We start from the raw sequence: 22,011 nt of genomic DNA, 5'->3' as shown, positions 1-22,011 counted from the left end.
CAAGCAATGTTCAGAGGGTCTGGGGATAGTGTATGACATATGCTGGCCATGAAATTTTCGCCATCGAGTGCATTCTATTCAACCATTTTCTAACAGTTTGCAACAGGCTGCACAACCAACTAGAAATCACCAACGCACCAACTGCTTACTAGTACTGTTTCTCGATATGCTACTGTGGCCAAAAATAACAGGAATTGGCTGATAATTCATAAACATTTATTCTTCTAAATTAATTTCATCCCCCTCAATAAACTTATGACAACATTTTTCGAAGTTTTCAAACCATGATGCAAAATTTGCTTCCGGTATAGCCTTTAATATGTTCTTCGTTTGGTTTTCTCTTCCCATGCATAATCGCCGATTACCAACATAGTATTGTTTGTTGACAGCTTGACCATTTGGAAGGAATTCATGATTCACCACACCGCTAACGTTAACCAAAGAAAACTGTTTCCCGTTATTTTTTGCCCATAGTAGTGCACATGTAGGATTGCACTTCCCGCTGTCATAGTGATGATCGGGTCTATCATAAACGTGGAAATGCAAATCCCATTGACGTTGACCCTGAACGAGCGCAAGTATTGATACCAAACAATAAACTAAAAGTATAAAGTCCAACGGTGAAGACGAAGCACAAGCGAAAGACATTTTTCTTGTATGTTGCTTGTGGCGGACGACGGCGTGTTGCAATCTTCCGCTTTAATTTGACGCTGGCTAGTGAGCGTGAAAACGAAATACGGATTTGAAATGTTTTTTTGTCTAGTTTCCAAACCCTAACGGCCAATTGGCAAAGGTCAGGAACGTGCGTTGTCTTGACTAACTATCGCGATGGATCACTATAAGTAAAGCGACTTGGTTTTTTATCTGTTACCGACGATGCTTAAGTTCCAAAACAAAAATGTACACAGCTAGAAAACATACTTCGATTTTTGTTTAATGTAAAAACAGATAGTAGTTAAAGCACTCCTCGTTTCATTGACAACGAACATCCTCGCAATTCTTTTCCCAACCATTTGCTGCAGTTTCGAAATCAATGAGTAGAGTGCTCAAGATGATTCATTCATTACACTGTTTTTTTTTCCAATTTTCGCATCGTGTTTGTTGTTCGACCTTTGACTGTAGGTGAATCAATTAACTTTTTTTATTGCACCTTCTTACCGACGCTCAACAGTTTCATCAACTTCCAACAATTTGCCGGTGAGACGTGCACATGAGCAAACACGAAGCGAAACGAAAGGAGAATGGCACGAAGCGTGTGGCAATAAAAAGGGGGCTCGGACCCACAACGAGACTTGCGATGTTCAATGTCGCTTTCAATAAATGCCGGACGACGTGGTTGGTCAGCCTGTTGCAGGGGCTTGGAGTTGTTAATGTAGAACCTACTCAAAACTCATTACTGCCAAGCACTACAGCAGCCGAGAGAGCCTAAATTACCACACACGCGATAAAAATTATTGGAAGTATATCTAGTATTAGAAGTATATCTTTTAAACTACTACTAAAACCTGAGTGAAATTGGTACCAATGACAATTTGTTGAATGTAGTACACGTGGCCAAACACTCGCGCAATTCAGTTAATTAAAAAAAAACAATACTCAAAATGGAGATCAAACGAAACTGTGAGATTGCATTATTCTTAGTGAAAATATACAACGCGACGATTGAATTAGTCACGTAAACACGTGTGGACAACTGGTGTGCCATACCATAAAACATTATATTGATATTGGCAGTATCGCTAAACGCCTTGGAAGTGGACGAAACAATAACTGCAACATCACCTGAAATGGTTCGGAAAGTGAAACTGCGGTTCGAATGAAATCCTCGACGTAGCGTAAATCAATTGCCCAACGAACAGCAAATCTCCAATTAAGCATTCGGCGCGTGCCGCAAAAGGAACTTAAGGTCAAGCTTACATGATTAAAAAAAGTATATGATCTGCACAACAGCTAAGAGTACGACAGCCTGCAAAGTGTAAAGGAGGTTACACTGTGTTCTCTAAAGATTAATATTCAATTGTTGAACAATTCATAATATCACCAAATGATCGTGTTTATTCGAATACGAAATACGAAATTTTTGCTTTCGAATGATCCAGTAACAATTTTTCGCTACAGGGTTTTTTCGATGGGACTTTGAATGGGACCGTTTTGCTGGACGCACTACAATCGTTTTCATCGCGTCTGGCGTTAAGGACAATGCCATTCATTGGCGGGAAAATGTCTTGGAAGCTGCCTTGGAAACGTGTGCACGTAAATATTTCATTACAACAACTCAAGTGAAGCTAGAAATGCATAGAAAGTTCCGTTCCTAGTGCATCGCTTCATTTCGACCATACGAGTAGAACAACTTCAGCAGTACACTCTAGGCAAGTATGGACGTGTTGAAAACAAAATCAAATTGCCGAAATTGCAAAAGATCACATCCGTCCAACATTCATCTTGCATCTTGTGTTTCGATAGTTTGAAGGCCATATTCAAGGTGGTTACAGCGAACCATTTTTTTCTCTTGATCTTGGATATTTCTTATACTTTTTTTTCATTTGAATCAATAAAATATGATTCTGTGCAAATAAGCTTTGGTTTTGATATTTCAAAGCTGAACGCAAGCATTTATTGTGGTTTATGGACTTTATGGCTTGTTGCTTGAGGCAATGTTTTATCTACTTGCATAGTGGCTAAACAGGAATTATTTTGGCATATCCACCAAAAGTTAATGGTCAGGAATGGTGGAGTTCTATTGGAATATGCGAATCTTACTCTAGATCGTGTTGTTTATGGGGAAGATAGTTCTAATATTAACTGCGCCATGAGTTCTAATTTTAGATCCAAGGTGCACCATTTCAACCGGACTGCGATTGACGTTCTGCCCCTGACTGATTTTCCCTCAATATGCTAGAGGCCAAGCTTTTGGAGTGTATTGCACTGAGCTGGCGCATAGTAATGCTGCTCGGTAGGGCTTGCCCGCTTCTGGCACATATCAATTGTCCCCAGGCCGGCTGTCAATGCCGGTGCCTGGGGTCCATAGATAGGGCACGGTTCTGGCCGCGTGGTGCAATGGGTAGCATCCGTTCGAAGCACCCGAACTAAGCGTTTTTCTTCACCTGTCTCAACGTCGGGTCGGCAAAGAAAAAGCCGAACGCAGAAAACGAGATTAAAAAACCAGAAGAATGCTGCAAGAAGAAAGTGAACCGTGGGCCGTGCGGGTCAGCGTGATGTGTTCAACTTTCTCCTCGCAGCTCAACGGGATAGGTCCGCCGTTTACCGCCACCCTGCCTTGTCAGTGACGGTCGCTGTGGCCCCGTTCCATGCTGTGGACTTACCGTGTTGGTCGGTTGCTGGATCGTCTCCAACGACATCCGACCTTTCGTTTGCGTTTCCAGCTGCCGCTGCCGCTGCCGCTGCTGCTGCCGCTGCCGCTGCTCCGGTGCAACCGGGGGCCGTGGCCCCCGTCTGCGATGCACAACTTTACAACTTTACCACCAAGTGAAGCTGTGATGTATGCTCCTTCGAGGTTCGAGATGGCTCGCCGTCGCCGGTTGACGATGCGTCAACCGTCAACAACAACCGCCTTTGGGGACGACCCAAAGGGAAAATCGGGACAGGGTGGGGCTGGATGGTGGTAGCGTTATGATTCGACCAGATTTGGCGATAGTTTGGATAGTTTACATTAATGACTTTTCTCTCCTTTCTTCGAACCTCGGAGTGTAGCGTCGCACGATGGGCCGGGGGGATTGGGGGTTGGCGGGGATGAGTTTTCCGTTGCAATATGTTTGCTATGGTTGTGACAAGGCTTGTTACACGCACAACTGGACACACACACATACGCAGGCCCTGCGAATAGTGAATGGGGCAAGGGCGGAGCGGGAAGCACAAATGCGAAGAAGTTGAATAACGAATAGCTCCTTCTCGCTCCTGCCTCTCTGTCACTCTTGTTCTTTCTTCGGTCGGCTTCGGTCGCGATATCTTTCCGTGTGACTTTCTCGTTCGCTCCACTTAGGGATCCTTTTTCCTTATTCGCAATAGGAAAAACAATACTTTACACTGACACACACACACGCGCGCGCCGGAGGAGGGGGGAGGGGGAGGGCAAGTGGCGGAGATTGTCGATCCTCGCGAAACGAAGAGCCCGGAGAGCGGCCTAGTGGGGAGTACTGGGACGGTAGGCGAAGGACTCTACGGACCCTTCTCCTCTTTCGCTTACGCTTACGGACTCCACGTACAGCGAACCACCGTCTCTTGGGGAGCGTGAGGCGAGTATTGGGGCCAGCGGTCTGGACGGTAGTTGCCTTCAAGCATCGCGCACTCCTTCACTTCTCCTGCGCGCTAGGGCGATGGCCAGCGGAGTCTTCCCACTACCCTACCCACCCTACCAGCAGCACCAACACAGCACATCAACGGCCAACTTTGGCAAGGACGAAGCAGCTAGGGCAGCAGCGCCGTGACACATATTTTGCGTTTCACGTTTGTTTGCCTCTGCGTTTGCGCCCGGTCTTGCTGCTGCTCTTCCCTCCCTGCTCCATGCGGGGCCCTGTGTGTGGCGTGTGGAGGAGTAGTGCTGGGGCTGGTAGAGGAGGACTATGTTTTTGTTGTTTGCTGCGCCCTCTGCTGCAATTGATGTGTTGAGATTTGATGCTGAAGCTGGTTGGTGATGGTAGTGGCGGTGATGATGATGTTGCTGTGTGATAGCTACTTAGCGGACCTCTGACATTGAACACGGTGCAGCTTCACGTTCACGATGCAAACAGAAAGTTCGCTTACGGCAATGCACTAACGGAGCGTTCGGGGATCACGGATGCACTGCACGGACCTCGTCACACACATAAGGCGATTCCAGTGCGCCCAGAAACAGCCAGTTCGAACAGGCCAGCGCGTCGTGGCGATGTCCGGGAACAGGTTGGCGGCTGGCCCAGAGCTCGTAGGTCCGATGGTGGGGCGGCAGCTTCTGCGCTGCAGCTCGGTTTCGCCCCTGCCCAGCTAACGGGTGCCCAAGCTGCAGCTGGTCAGTGGCAGGCCCCTTCCAGCAAGCACTGGACAAGCAGTCCTTCGGGGACCTCTTGGCTCACGTACGCAAACACAAGCACTAGGGAACGGAGCAATCGCAGGACCGCGCACCGCGACCGTGTAAAGCAACCGACCGACGGGTCGGTCGTTGATCGGGAGGACGTTCTGTGCCAGGGTTTTTTATTTCCCTTCCCGTAAGCGAGCGTTCCGTTGCTAGCAGTTTCGGTGTTGCCTTGTCTTGGTGGATGCGGGGCTCGTGCTGGGCATCGGCGCGTACCGGGAGAACGGCACCGTAGAGAGGCTGGCAGCAGGTTTCTGTTGGATAGCCGCGCCTGCCGTACTTCGCTTCGCAAGGGGTTAACACTGGGCTTTCGACCTCTTTTCCGCGCTCCGTCGCATGAACTCACACATAAACTGTTTGCAAGAATGCACTGTCAATGCCCAATTGGTGCTGCTGCTGCTAGCAACTTCGTATGGCTCTCACTCTCAGCCTCGGGCCTCACAAAACAGGGCAATTGACAGAGGACGACAGTCCAGGGGCAGGCATCCACTGCCATGTAGACGGCCATTTTGACAGCTCGGTGCGTGCATCCGTACGGACAGACAGTGGCTTCAATCACTCTCGCTCGGTCACGCACTCGCGGTCGCTCACGCACTACTCCTTGCCTGCTGGTTCGTTGTCCGTCTCTCGCGCTCTCACGGCGGTGAGGCCATGGCCTGCTCGGGTGAGGTTTGCTGTTGCTTCATCTGTCAACCCGTACACAGCCACCTTGAGACGAGAAGAAGGAAACGCTACCACCTGCTACCCACATCCCACCGGCGGGATCCATCCGAAAGCCCATGCACACTATGCACACGCACGCACACTACTCACCTGTGTAAAAGGAATTTAAATGCGACTCGTTCGGTCGTTGAAGTCGAATGATTCGCAGCTGTTGCAGCGGCATGAACGACGGACGGCTGCTGATTTTTTTTTATTCGGTTGTTTTCATTCGTTTGTGCGTTGCTTCAGTTTATTTTTTCGCAACTCGCGTCTGCGAAAGGGTTCGAATACGCTGTTTTGTTTTTATTTTTTGACTAACGACTTCCAACCAATGAAATTGACACTTCTCAAGGCGAATGTTGTTCGAATCAATTCGAACAGTTAACATAACCTCTGGTGCCCCTTCGCAGTACTAGCATACCGTGTACGCATCCTTTCGGCATTCGACACGCACTCGCAGTAAAAGGGGTTTTGGCGGCGGTAGTTTGTTCGGCATATAATCAACAAAATAAATAAAAAAAAGGATGTTGTGTGACGTGGTGTGAAAAAAGCCGAACGTACGACTCCGGAATCTCCGGATTCCGGGGCCTGAGCGCTGCGAACGAAGACTTTATGTACGGGTTGGTTGTAGACAAGACAACTGTCAATTCGTAGCAACATAAATCGCGCTCAATGTGGCGTGCAGTGCGTCACAGCTTTCTCGATGTTATAGCTGCTCGGCTTGAGAGATGAAAGAAGCGTCAAACTCAAAACAAACCTCTCGAATGAAAATAACAACAACGTTCTTTAAAATTGTGTTTCCTTTACAGACTATTTCTGTTCAAAGCGCAACAGGAGCGAAAAATAACCATGTTGACCATGCCATGACAAAAATTTGTTAAAAAGCGTTTATAAACAATCTCAGTAATAACAATTTTTATAAAGCGTACGGTGGTAGATCCATTTTGCTCACACTTGGTGGGTTGGGCGGTTTTAAACGGATCGAAAACTACTGTAGTCGGGTCGAAACGACCAAAAAACAGTACTGTACGGTTAAAGTAGCAATTATGCAAACGTTTATTATCCATTATTCCTCCTCTCATTTGTTAACGGGAAAGTCGATTAAGCGTTTATTTCCAAATGCAGCAATGCATATTCGGTAAGCAAAATTCTTGTTTAAAGTCCCCAGCGGGAGTTCTTAGAATAGGTTAGGTTTAGTTTAAGCATGAGTTCCGTTTTAGGGACATCCACATTCTTCGACGATCATTTTGGTCAGGTCTTGCTTGATGATGCGTCCGTCGGGGCCATAAAATATGAGGGACATCGGCGAGTACTTCACCGGGGCACAACACTGATGGATTCCCGCCAAGCCGAATCCGCCGTCGCTACGTCGTCCCCCACCTCCGCTACTTCCGACGCCACTGCCACCGATTGGTGCACCGATTCCAGCCATACCGTCACTGCCAGCAATGTTGCCCATGTGGTGGCCTTTACCTAGCCCCGAACTGCTGGCCCCGTTGCCGCTCTGGCGCCGGTACTGATCAATCACATAGTGGTACTCGGACGAAAACTTGTCAGCTAGATGGCAGCTACCCTTGCAGTAGTTCGCGTAGTACCCGTGCGGCCGTATAATCCAATCGTCCCACTTCAGTGCTTTGAAGTCGACGTAGAACTTTTGTTTGCAGCACTGCTCGTTGGGCGCTCCTGTACAGTCCAGCGCCCGGCGGCGTAACCGGCGCACCTGAGACGTGGCCAAGCTCACGAAAAGATGCGGCCGATTGTAGTCGTCATCTGCGACTTCGCCGTACGGTGATCCTTTCCGCTCCTGGTTTTTGCGATACTTCAGCGTATCGACAAGCGTAGCAACCGATCCTTCGGTAGCTGTCCCGTCTTTCATCAAGAATGTCTTTTTTCGGCTCCCGTGGTGGTGTGCCGCGTGTTCGAAGATGTATAAGTGGATCCTGTTACCGCACCCGGAGCAGTCGACAAACAGTTTTAGGCTGTTATTGCGCTTCTCACCGTGCCACTGACGTACGGCACCGGTCAGATCGATCTGCTGCCAGCCAAGACCCGAATCCAACGGAATCGTGTGCTTGGCTATCATCTCGGTGTGTTTGGAAAACTCCTTTTCACGAAACCCGTGCAGCGAAATGAACGATAATAGGAGAAGCATAGCCCGCATAAGCCATGTTAACTTTTCGGTCTGAAATTGCAATGTCTCGAAAGTCTCTTCTATTCATACCTCCTCCTTGCTCATCGTTTCCGTTGGCTTCGAGCTATTGATGATACGAAACACCCATAGAATCAGCACCTTGTTACCACCGTGAATGTTCCAGTGGCTCTCCGGGTTAGAGCTGGTGCTTCCCTTATTTGTCTTCGTTTTTGTTTTCTTCTTCAGCTCCAAGCGAATCCATAGCGTGGCATTGTACACACGCATTGTACTGTCCATCGACGAAGGGATCGAGTTCAACGAAGGGAATGTAAAAAACTGATGCCCGAAAACCATTCCGCCTAGTTTGCCGATACATTACCATTACGGGATCATTGGTGAATACAAAATCATAACGTACAGGGAGTTAAATGGGTTGCGAACCAATATGGTTATAGATTGCCAGACAGACATATCACATCACGGAGCATTTGAATACCATTTACACGCTTCGGCCACCTTCGCTGAATATCATTTCATAAGAATAATATTCGTGCCGAAGATATGTAATGTACAAGCCTGGCCATGGGCTATACATGGCAAAAATAAATATATTAGAATATTCAAATATTCAAATGAATTTAGTTGATATATACTTGTACATATATGAAAGTACGAACGACGCCCATCTCTAAATAAATTTAAAAAAAACGCAACGGTTTAAATCGAACTTGTACCATCAACACTTCCGGACTCGTTCTGCGAGTGTTGGTTTGCGGGCCCTAGATATCGTTAGAGATAAGTAGCTAGGTAGTTTGGAAGATAAGACAAATAAACCCTACTTGCTTGCGGTACGTAGCGAGTCACTGAGCGAGTCACACCGTGTAGCCACAGCAGAGCATCATGTTGACCACCTTTGCCGGAACATTGTCTAGTCCGGTCACCGTAGGCCACATTTTCCATCTTTGTGTCAAATCGCTCGACGATGCGGAAAGGTAGAGGGTTTGTACTTACTTTTTTCGTTTTGATTGGTAAACGAAGGCATTTCGCCTTTCAGGGTGGACATCAACTTTCAAGCGGAAAAATCGATTGACGGTGACATACCGCTGCAACTATCGTTACGCTTCGAGGAGAAGCGCATGGTTTGGAAGGCAAAACTTGCTGGCCGCTGGGTGCAAGATGCTGAACAGCTGAACACTGAAGAATCGCGCACAGCACTGCAGTCGTTGAATGCCGGTAAGCACGAACTAGCTATCTGCGACATGCATTTTTGGTGGATGTTGGAGCATGAAAATTTCCATTTCTGGTTTGTATAGGCCACACATTTTCCATCTTTGTGCTGGTTGGCGACGAGAAGTATCATATTGCATTAGCCAACACACACATTGGTTCGTTCGCAATCAAGGGAAAACTGAGCGATATCAAAGTCGTAACGATAACACAGGACGTACATCAAGTGTTGGCCGTGGACCACCGTCAATCGTTTCCGTTTCCCTTTCCGGCAATTCAGGTATCCGACGATACGACCTATTTCTCCAACGACGTTCCTAAGCCTTTTTTACCAGGTAAAACTCAAAAACAAAATTAGTATTGCTTTGATTGGATCGGATTGTAACGTTGCCTACAACTCGTAAACCTCTCACCAGGACATGTTACCATACTGACGGCGGTCCCGTATGGCAACCCTCGCGGGGGATTTATCATAAAGTTCCATGAAAATGGAAGCAAAAAGCAGGCATTGCACTTCAATCCCCGCTTCGATCCTCATTATGTTGTTGTTCGAAATTCACACGCCACCGAGGCGCTAGAGTAAGTACGGCGAAGTGATTTTCGCAACCCCCCAGTTGAATCCGATTCCGCTTGTACTAACTTTTAGCTTTTTGTGTCTTTTTCTACCTTCTTCCATCCATCTAGTTTCCGCCAAGAAGAACGTTCCGGAGGCTTCCCATTTATTATCGACCAGCAGTTCAAGCTTGCCATCGGTTTCACGGAGCAGGAGTTTAAATTCGCCATCAACGGTAGTCACTTCGAAGCGTACACGTACAAAACTCCGCGTCTGTTGGACGTGCTCAATGGGTTTCGTATACAGTGCACCAACGGGTTGCAGTTGGAGGTCACCGCCGTGGACCATCACTATAGTGGCACATCGGACTGCACTGGCTACGAGCAGTTCTCCGATCCATACGCAGACGTGTTCGAATAACTGGTGGACCACCCGTCTGGCGAAATTCAATGGAAAATGTTTGTCACCCGTCTGCATTCGCCCGACGGATACCGAGAGCATGCGCAGTAACATTTAAGTGTTTTAGCGGTGCACATTCACAAGGACCTTATTTCACAGAGACGTCACGCGAGCCTCGCCATGTGGACTTTCTACCGAGCCGCCCAAATTTGCAAAGGTTGATTACATTGAGTTGGTGATGGTGTCGACTAAAGATAATGGGCTTTTTTGGTCGATGTGTTACACAAGCTTATAAGTACAATAATTTGAATGTATTTAAAAAAATTATGCAAAAATATGCTGCGTTTCGATGCGATGCATTTATAACGGTTAGCGACAAAAGTATTCAAAATTGACAATAGGGATACAAAACTTCTGGTTTCTTTTTCGAAATACTAAATTCTAAAATTTATTTAAAAATAAATTTCTGAAATAAAATATACGTAAATTGTATTATTTATGTTTACTGGACAAAGATGGAGGATATGGGCCTATCATATGTGATATTTTAGGTAGATAGTCTTAGGCCCAATTAAAAAAATGATGATGATTGGAATTGTTACGGAAATATTGAAGCTCTGCGTCTGCACGAATACCTACAACCCTAGCACAAATATGTATTGTTTTAGAATAAGGAACTTCTGGATGTATGTAGACATTTGTTCCATGAGCAAATAGATGAAAATATGTCCCGAAAACACGATGAGTAAAACCCAGCAATGAATCACATACATGGACACCACCTGCCTATCGATAAGCATGCGATAAGTGAGGCAAGATAAGCAATCTTTGTGCCGAACTGACTCTCACGGGCAAGGCAACGAATGTGCGAAGACAGGCTCTGTAACGAAGGTACCAACAGTAACCAAACAGAATGCAAGAGATCGTTTCGTGGGTTTTCAATATCCTGTGACGCATTGTGTGAAACTAAAAAATGGGCATAAGTAACTGGGTAACACATGCCTACGCATTCGCTCTGTGGCAGGTTTTAATAATTGTCGTACTATCGGGAGCCATTTTTGCACAAATTGGTCATCCTACATTCGAAGATAGTAGTAACATATGCGACAAATGCAGCTGTATAAAGGCTAACAAAACATCGAACGTACTGAGCTACGATTTGCTCGATTGTGCGCGTCGTAACCTTCAGAACATGTTAGCAGAGTGGCCGGAGCATTTCGACACAGCCGATCCGGAGCGTGAAATTGTGTTTTCCCTGTCCGGCAACGCAATCGTGCGGTTGGAGCAACTACCTGGTACAAAAAGTGCGGTGGTTTTCAGCTGCCGCCATTGCCTACTAGAAGTACTGGCTGGTGGTCTGTTTCTCGAAACTCCCAAAATATTGCGTGTCGATCTTAGCTGGAACCGGCTCAGCGGTGACTCACTGCACGCGGATGTTTTCCGCGGGCAATTTGACGGTGAATCCATCACACCGCTACCACTGGACGAGCTGGATTTGGGACACAACAATATAACGTACTTGGCGAGGGATACATTCAAACATATCACCGGTTTGCGACAGTTGACGCTTTCCCACAATCCAATTAGTGAGTTGGCCGGTGTTACGGGACAGGCCATAGCGATGCTGGTGCATCTAGAGATGCTTGATTTGTCCTATCAAGGGCTGACGGCAATTGATGAGCACGTATTTGCCGAAATGGATGCACTGCATGAGCTAAAGGTGCAGGGAAATCAGTTTCTCCAAATACCAGAGGCTATCTTCCGAACAACATCACTAATAACACTGCAGATCGGTGAAAATCCTTTTGTTGAATTTAGCATTGAGAAACGTAAGTAGGATACATCTTTCGATATCGTTGGTTGATACCTTATTGCTCAAAATATTTTGAACAGCGTTGCCCCATCTTCGACATCTCGATGTCAGCAGCATGCCGTGGTTGGGAAGAATCGAGGTGGACTCGTTTAAAAATGCGAACAACCTTAGAACCCTCATTTGCCGCAACACAACCTCCTTAGACAAATTTGATATGCAAATTTTTCAACATGCTTCAGAACTGCAAGAAGTAATGAAGCTCGCGGCAGTCAAGTGTAGCGAAAAGCTTGCCTTCCACTAATGTTTTGATTCCATCATTGCAGTTGGATTTGTCCAATTCGAATTTGAAGCACCTGATACTACCACCGGATGCCGTTGATCGTACAGGAACCCTTCGTTATGCGAAAAATCTGGAAACGTTGCTCTTGGAAGGCAACTCCTGGCACTGTGATTGCGAACTCCAGGGTGTGCTCAATTTGTTCGCCTACGACCAGCTTTCGGACACGGACGAAGATGCCCGCTGCGAGATGCCCTACCTGCTGACATCGTTACACATATCGGAGCTATCTTACATTGATGTGTGCGATGTGCCTCTCAACGAAGATCAGAAAGGTTTCACTTACGAGAAGCCGGCGTTCCTAAGACCGAGAGCTATATTCTTATCCCTATTATCGGTGGGCATTGTGTTAGGATTGGGAGTTATCATAGGCCTTCTAGTTGTGTGTTTGAAACGGAGACTGAACAACAATGGACTCGGTTTTACATCTCCTGTACGTTATACATCAGTTCGCGACAGTACATTATCTACAACTTACAAAGTTTAAATAAAGGAGTTTGGACTTTTTATCATCCGAAGCCATAGTTGGTAGATATTCATATTGAAGGATTTGTTGTTTAAAAGTAACGTATTAGTATCAGTTACATTGGCTGAAAACCCAAAATCGTTGCTAGCTTACAGCCTGTCTCGAAAGTAGATTATTTAAAAAATAAACTAGAATTCCTTTTACCGCCACATGTTCAGGGCAGACCAATTTGAATTTTCTTTTTTTCTTTCTCTTTGTTTTAAATCATCAGCTATAACGTACTGCAAGCTATTCTGGCCGATCACATGAACCTTAAGTCGGAACGTAAAAACGCTTGATTCTTTACGCTTCGTGTGGCAGGTTTAAAATATAAAAAAACCGAAATGTCAAACGTGTTCACAATCGTGTTTTTAGTACGAGAAAACAGAAATCGAAGAGAAATGAATTGATCACTGAATATTTTTTTCTGTTTTTTAGATTTTGTTGCTATACCAGCAAATAAGAACTTACATTATTCTCTGTAAACAAAGCGTTTGCTAACACTTTTTACGTGTTCGCTGAGGCGAAAACGTTGTGACATAAGCGCAAACAGTTTGGCATTTATCTGAAATGTCAGATCGTTTATTTTCGCTTCATGTGGTCGGCCAGATTTAAAAAGAGCCAAGCGCTCAATTGATTGATTAATATTAAGCAGAAGCGTGACCTTGCCCGCGTTTTGTTTCGCTTCGTTATAAAGAGCGCTTTAGCGATGTGTGTGTGTGTGTGTGTTAGCCCTATTCATTCCGTACCCTACCCTTTCATACCCACCGCAACACATTCATACCCCTCGTTTCGGATCTAAATACGCATCACACTGGGTTTAAATTTTAACACCTTTATTTCTCATTTATGAAAAAAAACACAATAAGTACACCGCAGCCCTATGCAGCACTGTTTTGTTTATAAAGACCCGTCGTTGGGTTCGGTCAGCCGTCGTCACCTGAAAGTGAAATAAAGCACCAACATTCTTTACCATTGATCGAAATATGGGTTTATGATACTTACCAAGCTGTGTAGAAACGCCTTCGGCAGCTACAACAAGCAAAAGAAACAGATTAATATATGAAAACTACGCATTTCTGCGCGAACATAACAAGCGATCTTTGATCACTCTGATCGCCAACAACACTTGCAATACTTACCAGATTCTTCCGACGATACATTCTGCAGTCATTCTGCGAACTGTAACTAAAGAATAGTACGAAATTAGATAAAAAAAAAACAACGCTTTTTAACATATACTTACCACCAGCGACACCTGGCAGCGCTTTGCCCGAGCCTGCCGAACCGTAATATGGGTTTATGATACTTACCAAGCTGTGTAGAAACGCCTTCGGCAGCTACAACAAGCAAAAGAAACAGATTAATATATGAAAACTACGCATTTCTGCGCGAACATAACAAGCGATCTTTGATCACTCTGATCGCCAACAACACTTGCAATACTTACCAGATTCTTCCGACGATACATTCTGCAGTCATTCTGCGAACTGTCACTAAAGAATAGCACGAAATTAGATAAAAAACAACGCTTTTTAACATATACTTACCACCAGCGACACCTGGCAGCGCTTTGTCCGAGCATGCCGAGCCGTAACGCTGGAACTTCAACAGGCGTGGCGAGAAGAACAGCGACTGGAGGCTGAGGCGGCGGCCGCGGCTGCGGCTGCTGCTGCGGCGGCTGCTGCAGCAATACTATAAGTTGGCCTTCTGCACAACTTATCCGACAAACATCTCGTTAACCGTGGGATTAATGACGCTGTTTGTTAACTTGTTAACCGTACGTTCGTTGTTCGGCTGTGCAAAGCAAGAGCGGAGTAGCGACTGACAGCTCCTTGTAGCGGAGCTGGAACCGTCTATACGACTACATCCGCGACTTGCGAATGTGACTAAATGTATAACTATTTGTAAATATGTGCTTTATTTATGTATTTATGTATATATATTATCTGAATAAAATGCGATGATACATCGCATTCCATCGCATGCCAGACAGAATCCAGACGGGGGGGGAAAAAAAGGTTGTTTTCCCGCATCGGGAAAAATTTGAAATAAAAAAAAACACCAGCGACACCACCAACTTGCCTCGAAACTTCGCGATCAAAACAAACTGCGAACTGTCAGTTGGTAAACGGGGAACGCACACACATACACCGCGCTTTTACACGAGGCCACGCATGCAGCAAAAGTACTTCAATCCAAAGAGCGAGAAAGGAAAAAACGAGTTCACAGGAGCGAAAGAAACGACACCACCCGGTATCGCGCTACGCTCGCGACGGCGTGAGTTTGTGTTCCCGAGGGGGTAGGAACGGGGAAAAATATCGTGCGACGGGTGAATTTTCGAAACGCTTTGCCCGCTGGGGTGTTTAATATGTGTGAGTGTCGCCTCAGCGCGCAGGGTTTTTCTACAGGCGATGCGACCGTGCTACCTGATTGTTAGATCTTACGGCTACAAACGCCAGTGAAGGATAGTTTGCCTATTTACCCTCACAATGGTACCCATTATCTGATGCTGTGAAGTGGTCGTTTCTCGTTGCTTTCGTAATTAATGATAATCACTAAGGTGTACTGCATAGTGATCGTCCAGTGATATACGAACCCCAACCAGTTTGCGATCGACAGTGAAACTTAACAGGCGTTCTCATTTCTATCAACATCACGAAAAAGCTAACAGTGAGGAAATCCTATCTGCCGCTGTAGCATATGCATCATATGCATCAAACAAACGAAAAACATCAGAATCGATAAACAACATTCAAACATTTCAATACATTCAAAAAAAATCATAAATCAACAATCTATTGGTGATCTGCGCCAGCCACTTAAATCGCCAACTCAGGAACTTGTTCGCTCAAACGCTACAGTTTTCAAAGAATAACTCTTCAAAAATCTGCTAAATAAGATGATATCCGCTCGAGCATTGCATTATGTGTTTAAAATCGGTAATCGTGCCAAAAACATTCAGTTTTTCCGGGAAGTGCTTGGCATGCAGGTTAGCGAAAATTAGACGGAATGTGATGCATATAATTTTTAATTGTTTGCTTTTGGGTTTCATAGGTTTTGCGGCATGAGGAATTTACAAAAGGTTGCGACGCCGCCTGCAACGGGTACGTGCAAGAGTGAAGGAGTGTCTGTTGGAATCTCTCCTCACCTGCTTTACTTCTGTTTTCCTTAGGCCGTATGACAATCGTTGGAGCAAAACTATGGTCGGCTATGGACCGGAAGCGTCACACTTCGTGATTGAGTTGACGTACAACTATGGAGTAATGGAGTACACTCTGGGCAATGACTTAGCTGGCATCACGATCAAGTCGACGGATATAGTGGGACGTGCGCGAGCCAAGGGCTACCCAGTTCGAGAAGAAAACGGTCGATCAGTGCTCACCTCTCCGGATGGCTACCAGTTCTTTGTCCTACCCGAGATACCAGCAGCGAACGCTGATCCGGTGTCACGCGTTGCTCTGAACGTCGTCGACGTTGATCGCTCGTTGCGATACTGGGTTGATTTGTTGGGAATGGAGCATCTCGGGCCACGCGACAGTGAAGGGGCTCAGCTATCATACGACAAGGGAAAGTTCGTTCTCGAACTGCAACGGATTGCGGAGCCGCTGGAACGGGCTGAGGCGTATGGCCGTATCGCTTTTGCTGTGTTGTACGATGCGCAGCCAAAAATCGAAGAGCTGATCCGGGGTGCAAACGGAACTATCCTAACGCCACTAATCACGCTTGACACCCCGGGCAAAGCATCCGTGCGGGTCGTCATTCTTGCTGATCCGGACGGGCACGAGATCTGCTTCGTCGACGAGGAAGGTTTCTCCGCCCTTTCTGCTTTTGATCCGGCCAGCGATGCCGCTATCAACCGCTATATCCAGAAAGATCCATTCCAAGAAAAAAAGTGAACATCAATGTGATTTAACATTATCTAGTAATCAATCGGTGAGTATGTTATCCCATGTTAAATTTCGTGAATACATTGTCATTTTATCGGTCGTAGACATTTCAATGTAGCCTGGGACTACAAAATGAAAAACAAAATAACAAACACTTAATCTGATAATTAAATTACCGCTAGGGACCATTGGAATGACTTTTGCAGCTCTAGTTCTATTCTTCCTATCCGCCATCAACCGCCGGGTGGTTGGGCATGCAACAGAGACAAAGTTAATCTCCGTTGCTTACTAATGTAACGTTGTGATTTTACGGCCGGTCTTGTTGGTCCCGTGCCAACTTTATCTTTCACGTCGGTTTCGGGAATCGAATCCAGGCCAGCTGCGTGACAACGACGACCACTCTATTAACGGACCGACGGGCCAAACCTATAGCTTAAAGAGCGTAATATTTCATTATCATTTTCTATGAAGGCTGTTTTTATAATTGTCATTTAATGGCTTCTAAGCTGGTAAGACAGTAAAAAATCATAACATATACAATGGTAATTAATGTCGTTGTGTTAGTCATAGGCAATGACATTTCATTTTATTGCTCGTGGGCTTTTCAATGCAACCTGGGGCTAAGGGTTCCAATCCATATTATGAATGACAAATGCTTCGTCTGATAATTAAAAGCTTCGTTAGTGGCCTTTGCAATGACCTTTGCAGCAAATAATATGATGAGCATAGCACAGTAAAATTCTGTAGTATAGTATTCTATCAGTAAACCGTTGACATTGGCTGACTGCGAAGTTACCATGTAATGACTTATAAGTAGGTAGATGCAATCGGGACAAAAAATGAAAAAGATATTCATTGGCCACTGCAGCACCAATTAAATCATAGTGCTGCGATAATCGAGCCCATTCGTTCATTAGCTGCGATTGTCTAGCAATGTGAGGTGCAGGTTTTTTTTATTGCACTCTGAGAACACTTTGCGCGTTTGCCTTCGGCAGCGCACTGTTGAGCGATCGTCGGTTGATCTCTAGCGCCCTTTGGTGTCTTTTTTTATCTTTTTGTTTGATTCTTTAAAAAAGTCTGCCGATCCGAAATTCGACGAGCCAGTTAAAGCCGACCATCGAAGCGGTGTAGGGAATGCACACCGTGTTGCACTGGTATTGCATTGCGTGCATTTAGTCCGTGCCGTGAGTTTGTTTCTGTCTGTTGCCCACGACCTTTTATCGATTACTTAACTTTCTGCAGTCTACGCAGTCTGGGTTGTGTGTCGGTTTCTTCTGCTTCGAACTCGGGAAGAAACGCTGTCGTGCTGAGTTGCTGGCACTTTGCAGGCTTAAGCTTGGGAATAGAAAAACGATTGAGAACGAGGTTGTCTGCAGATACTAAGCACCCTGTCGTAGTGTCCTGTGCCCCTTGACCATCCTTCGTCAATCAAACACCATTCAAGATGCCATGTAGAACATGCGGTAAAGGTGAGAAATGCTGCAGTTCTATCATTTGCATTCGTGGCAGCAAATTGGCTATCACTTTTCCTCTGTATCTTTCCCATCTTATGAATCTAAAACCCGCTGTTCTGCCCTTCAACTCTAACAATCTTTCAGACTGCAAGTGTTTGCGCATGATGAGCAAGCGTAGCTGTGGTTGCCGTCCATGCGATTCTGATTGCACTTGCAGTTGCAACACCAGCTCGAGCAATCGGAATATAACATCAGTAACAGAGGGAGCAAGGGTTGGTGCTTTGCAAGAATCGCCAATAGAAGAGACCGGGTGTTGCTGTGGTGATAGTTCGGTTGGGAAAGGGCATGAATCAGCCCCAGTTAGTAGCGAATCTTCAGGAGGTTTTTGAACTTTTTCTATCAAATCAACAAGAGCAATTATAAAAAGAATCAGGTAGACGGAGTAGTGGAAGTAAAAAATAATAAGGTAAAAATAGGAAGAGTGAATGCGACAGTAAGACCGTGCTCCTAGTGCGACTCAATTTACCAAATAAATCTATTCAACGATGCAAAATTTTTTTTTGAAAGAAATATCTCGTTATTATCAAATGTGAAACGGATTTGTACCGGATTAGATTTGTTGGTAAGCTTGGTGACAAAAGTAAGGAATAAATTGAAATGTTTGTTAACACTCAAGCGGGGTATGGTACGGGGTTGGATGATTTATTTGATCACGGCTTAAGATCACGGTTTACTTTGTGACTCCAAGCTAGGCGCTTCTAGTGTGCCTCGCGTCTATGTTATCCGTGGGTGCTTAGACTTATAGAGCCTCAGCCATGCTTGATTTTACTCGACCAAGGTCGCTTACTCGAGTAAGTAGAATCATGTGATAAGGATGCTTGAAAGCAACTCAACCAGCGAGACCCAGCAACTCGACCATTGGCCCCTCTAAAACCAGGATGAGCGGGGCCAGCGATTGACCAGGTTCAGGGTCGTCGCGTTCCCAAAAATATTAGTCAGATGACGATTGATAGTTAAATGTCGTTGAACAAGTATGTATACGTATAGTGATTTCGCACCTTTTGGGCGAGCAATCGCTTATTCTCTGCTGTCTATCACTTTGCGCATAACGTGTCAAGAGGTGAAAGAAGCTTCTCAAAGTAGATTTCTCAAAATTTCTCTAACGATAATAACAACAACAACACTGCACACACTCAGTATAACTTATCTATAAGTCAACAGAAAAAAATGGACCAAATAAACTTAACCGCAGGCGGAACTATCAATCGACTGGAAAAGGGATTCCTTATCGCTAAAATGTCAATATCGTGGCGTGAGTATTGGTATCTACAGCACCAGCACAGAAAAAAACCTTTTACCATTGTGGAAATGATAAAACTCGAGCACGTTGGTATTGACGGTTGCCGGCTTTAAGTTTCGGCAATCACGCGTTTTATCGCCATCGCCGGCTGAGGTGATCCAGTACTCCGTTGGTAACGTTACGTGTTGCTTGTGTGATTCTGTACCGAGAGTGGTGGTTGCTCTTTGTACCGGGGAATCCGCCACAGCGCGTGTGGTGTAATAATGCGTCCTCGGTACAGGCTGTTACTCGCGAGTGCGCTGTTTGTTTTATTTTTCTATTTGGTGATCTACGAAAAATGTTTCAAAACGGCGTTAAACAGCTACAAAGTGCTGGACGATCACAATTTGGCGAGGGCTCGGTTTCTCGAGGAAAATAAGGCGCTGATCGAGCGGCCACGCTATATTTTGCTCTACACCAACTTCTTTAAGGAGTCCCATTGGGGCCTACCGGCAGAAACGCTAGGTCCGGACTACTTTCAAATGAAACATTGTCCAGTGACGAATTGTGTGCTGACGTCCTATCACGAACTGATTACGCCTATCACTGAGTACGATGCGCTGGTGTTTCACGTCGCCACACCTTGGGATGGTCCTCTGCCGGATATACGTGGTACACGACAGGTGTATGTGGCCGCGATCATGGAGTCTCCGGCTCACACGAAACATATGCTTGCTTTGGACGATAACTTTTTCAATTGGACCATGACCTATAGGCTGGACTCAGATGTATTGTTTAATTACCAGAACATAATCGATTTAGAAAGTGGCGAGGTAGTGAGTCCAGCGCTGCAGCCGATCTGGCGTAACGGTTTCTCGTCGTATGCTAACGATACCTTGCTAGATGTCGTTTCTAAGAAGCGAAAGATGGCCGCCCAATTTGTATCGCACTGTGGGTCGCTCTCCAGACGCGATGAGTTGGTACGAAAGCTGCAATCAACCGGACTGGATGTCGATGTGTACGGGAGTTGCGGTACTTTGAAGTTGGTATTTGCTGGTTTGCTTGTGTTTGAGTCTTCGCTTTACTAATTAGCAATTTTTCTTGTCGCAGATGTATCCGCGGTAACCCGGAATGCAACCAGATGTTGGATAGTGTGTACTGGTTTTACCTGTCGTTCGAAAACTCACTTTGTGTCGACTACGTCACCGAGAAGTTGTACAATGCTTTAGAGCACTATGTTGTGCCGATAGTGTTCGGAGGAGCTGATTATAGACGGTTCGTACCTCCAGGATCCTACATCGATGTTCAAAATTACACGTCAGTCGAAGAACTAGTGGACTATCTACTTTACCTGATGGATAATCCGCATGAGTATGTCAAATATTTCTGGTGGAAAGACCAATACGCAGTCGACAGTTCCAACAACGCTTTTTGTGAGTTGTGTAGCCGATTACACAGTGTTAGCACGCGTCAAAAGGTGCAATACTATCGTGACATTAAATCTTGGTGGTACGATGATGCCTGCTCAGTAGAGCCGAGGATACGCTTCTAAGTATTCAGATGCACGTTCGATGGTTACGATGAACTAAAGCGATCTCGATCGTGTTACATAATTCTATTCTATTAAATTGTAATTTAATTTATAATTATTTAAAATTAATCATATATCGTGGGATATGTGGCCGCCTGTGAACTAGGTGTTAAAGCTGATGAAAGCTTTTGTAGATTTAGCTTTAGTAGTAAAGCTAATGTTAAGGTGGCGCTATAAAGTGCAAGTGCAATTACGTCACTCTTCGAGCGTCATTTTGTGATGCGGTTTTTGCATAAGATTAACATTAAAAATACGTGAACAGAGAATAGGATATGTTAAATTCATTGGAACGTAGATAGATCGTAGATCAACTTGAGCTTGAACAAACTAACACACTTGAATCAAACACCAATCGAAATGAACCGTTAGGCTGAACTGCACAAATAAAAGAAAACCGATTGTAGCCAGATAAGAAGAAGAATAGTCTTTAGTATCATTCAAGAGGACCCCATCCCCGGCCCTTACCCCATCACAGAGGTAAATAGTAATTAAGGATGTAAACTGGATGTTCGGATGTAAACTGCCTTCGCCATCACGAACATAGCTGTGATGACGTTAGTCATCAACTCTATTCATGTCTCAGACTTTCTCTACTCAAGGAGCGGCGGTACTAGTAACTAACGAACTTTAGTTTGATTAGAATAAAAAAATATCAAAGTTGAATAATAATTTGGTTTTGATTTCATATGTATTGTATTATAGAATAATGCAAATGGCAACGTGCCCAAAAAACTGTTGTTGAATGTCTCTCGCGTCCCAACGACAGCTTTAAAAGAATGAAATAAAAATACCAATTTAATTAGTATTTCTTTAATTAATGCGATATTTGTGAGATAAAATTACAGACATTCATGTGTTTTGCGAGGCATGCTTTTTCTTCGAAAGCTTTTTACTAACATCAAATAGGCACATTTTACTTCGTATTTACTCAGTGTTCAAAATGAACGAGGTACATTCGAGAATCCGCGAAAGCAAGGTAGTCGCATGCGCGCACCTGCTCCGTAATCGTATCAGAAGCGTTGTACAGACGTTTTACAAGTGGGTTGAGGTCTGCGGTTGCTAGTT

General features: G+C 45.2%; 5 protein-coding genes across 7 annotated transcripts; 4 read left to right on the top strand and 1 right to left on the bottom strand.

Moving 5' to 3' along the window:
* Positions 1 to 6,857: 6,857 nt before the first annotated feature.
* LOC131214032 (inhibin beta chain) lies at positions 6,858 to 10,066 on the bottom strand. 2 transcript variants are annotated; one of them, XM_058208365.1, is made up of 3 exons: positions 8,278 to 10,066; positions 7,989 to 8,187; positions 6,858 to 7,871 (listed from the first exon to the last, which is right to left on the bottom strand). In XM_058208365.1, exons 2-3 carry the CDS (start codon positions 8,181 to 8,183, stop codon positions 6,984 to 6,986), a joined length of 1,083 nt encoding a protein of 360 aa, XP_058064348.1. In that variant the 5' UTR covers positions 8,184 to 8,187; positions 8,278 to 10,066; the 3' UTR covers positions 6,858 to 6,983. The 2 variants fall into 2 exon arrangements, with proteins under 2 accessions (XP_058064348.1, XP_058064347.1); XM_058208364.1 differs by having other exon boundaries at positions 7,989 to 10,066.
* LOC131214034 (32 kDa beta-galactoside-binding lectin lec-3-like) lies at positions 8,754 to 10,475 on the top strand. Its single transcript, XM_058208366.1, has 5 exons — positions 8,754 to 8,890; positions 8,953 to 9,131; positions 9,212 to 9,460; positions 9,542 to 9,704; positions 9,810 to 10,475. The coding sequence occupies exons 1-5, from the start codon at positions 8,799 to 8,801 to the stop codon at positions 10,096 to 10,098; spliced, it is 972 nt and encodes a 323-aa protein (XP_058064349.1). The 5' UTR covers positions 8,754 to 8,798; the 3' UTR covers positions 10,099 to 10,475.
* A 484-nt stretch (positions 10,476 to 10,959) lies between these two features.
* LOC131213634 (chondroadherin-like) lies at positions 10,960 to 12,875 on the top strand. The gene is made up of 3 exons (XM_058207714.1): positions 10,960 to 11,906; positions 11,971 to 12,140; positions 12,214 to 12,875. Exons 1-3 carry the CDS (start codon positions 11,051 to 11,053, stop codon positions 12,712 to 12,714), a joined length of 1,527 nt encoding a protein of 508 aa, XP_058063697.1. The 5' UTR covers positions 10,960 to 11,050; the 3' UTR covers positions 12,715 to 12,875.
* A 2,151-nt stretch (positions 12,876 to 15,026) lies between these two features.
* Positions 15,027 to 18,357, top strand: LOC131213907 (glyoxalase domain-containing protein 4). 2 transcript variants are annotated; one of them, XM_058208131.1, is made up of 4 exons: positions 15,027 to 15,724; positions 15,790 to 15,839; positions 15,908 to 16,668; positions 18,221 to 18,357. In XM_058208131.1, exons 1-3 carry the CDS (start codon positions 15,635 to 15,637, stop codon positions 16,629 to 16,631), a joined length of 864 nt encoding a protein of 287 aa, XP_058064114.1. In that variant the 5' UTR covers positions 15,027 to 15,634; the 3' UTR covers positions 16,632 to 16,668; positions 18,221 to 18,357. The 2 variants fall into 2 exon arrangements, with proteins under 2 accessions (XP_058064114.1, XP_058064113.1); XM_058208130.1 differs by lacking the exon at positions 18,221 to 18,357 and having other exon boundaries at positions 15,908 to 17,680.
* A 1,199-nt stretch (positions 18,358 to 19,556) lies between these two features.
* On the top strand, positions 19,557 to 21,666 carry LOC131213569 (alpha-(1,3)-fucosyltransferase C). The gene is made up of 2 exons (XM_058207638.1): positions 19,557 to 20,397; positions 20,466 to 21,666. Exons 1-2 carry the CDS (start codon positions 19,640 to 19,642, stop codon positions 20,905 to 20,907), a joined length of 1,200 nt encoding a protein of 399 aa, XP_058063621.1. The 5' UTR covers positions 19,557 to 19,639; the 3' UTR covers positions 20,908 to 21,666.
* The last annotated feature ends 345 nt before the right edge of the window (positions 21,667 to 22,011 follow it).

Source organism: Anopheles bellator, chromosome X, assembly GCF_943735745.2.
Source record: "Anopheles bellator chromosome X, idAnoBellAS_SP24_06.2, whole genome shotgun sequence".
Classification (NCBI taxonomy): domain Eukaryota; kingdom Metazoa; phylum Arthropoda; class Insecta; order Diptera; family Culicidae; genus Anopheles; species Anopheles bellator.
This window is presented reverse-complemented; position numbering and strand designations above follow the sequence as displayed.

Coding starts and splice junctions, on each gene's coding strand:
- LOC131214032 (XM_058208364.1), bottom strand. CDS start 8,252: ATGGTTTTCGGGCATCAGTTTTTTACATTCCCTTCGTTGAACTCGATC. Junction 7,872..7,988: donor AAACGATGAGCAAGGAGGAG/GTATGAATAGAA, acceptor TTTCGTGAAAAG/GAGTTTTCCAAACACACCGA.
- LOC131214034 (XM_058208366.1), top strand. CDS start 8,799: ATGTTGACCACCTTTGCCGGAACATTGTCTAGTCCGGTCACCGTAGGC. Junction 9,132..9,211: donor ACTGCAGTCGTTGAATGCCG/GTAAGCACGAAC, acceptor TGGTTTGTATAG/GCCACACATTTTCCATCTTT. Junction 9,705..9,809: donor CACGCCACCGAGGCGCTAGA/GTAAGTACGGCG, acceptor CCATCCATCTAG/TTTCCGCCAAGAAGAACGTT.
- LOC131213634 (XM_058207714.1), top strand. CDS start 11,051: ATGGGCATAAGTAACTGGGTAACACATGCCTACGCATTCGCTCTGTGG. Junction 11,907..11,970: donor TGAATTTAGCATTGAGAAAC/GTAAGTAGGATA, acceptor TATTTTGAACAG/CGTTGCCCCATCTTCGACAT. Junction 12,141..12,213: donor ATGCTTCAGAACTGCAAGAA/GTAATGAAGCTC, acceptor CCATCATTGCAG/TTGGATTTGTCCAATTCGAA.
- LOC131213907 (XM_058208131.1), top strand. CDS start 15,635: ATGATATCCGCTCGAGCATTGCATTATGTGTTTAAAATCGGTAATCGT. Junction 15,725..15,789: donor GGGAAGTGCTTGGCATGCAG/GTTAGCGAAAAT, acceptor TGGGTTTCATAG/GTTTTGCGGCATGAGGAATT. Junction 15,840..15,907: donor TGCGACGCCGCCTGCAACGG/GTACGTGCAAGA, acceptor TGTTTTCCTTAG/GCCGTATGACAATCGTTGGA.
- LOC131213569 (XM_058207638.1), top strand. CDS start 19,640: ATGCGTCCTCGGTACAGGCTGTTACTCGCGAGTGCGCTGTTTGTTTTA. Junction 20,398..20,465: donor GGGAGTTGCGGTACTTTGAA/GTTGGTATTTGC, acceptor TTCTTGTCGCAG/ATGTATCCGCGGTAACCCGG.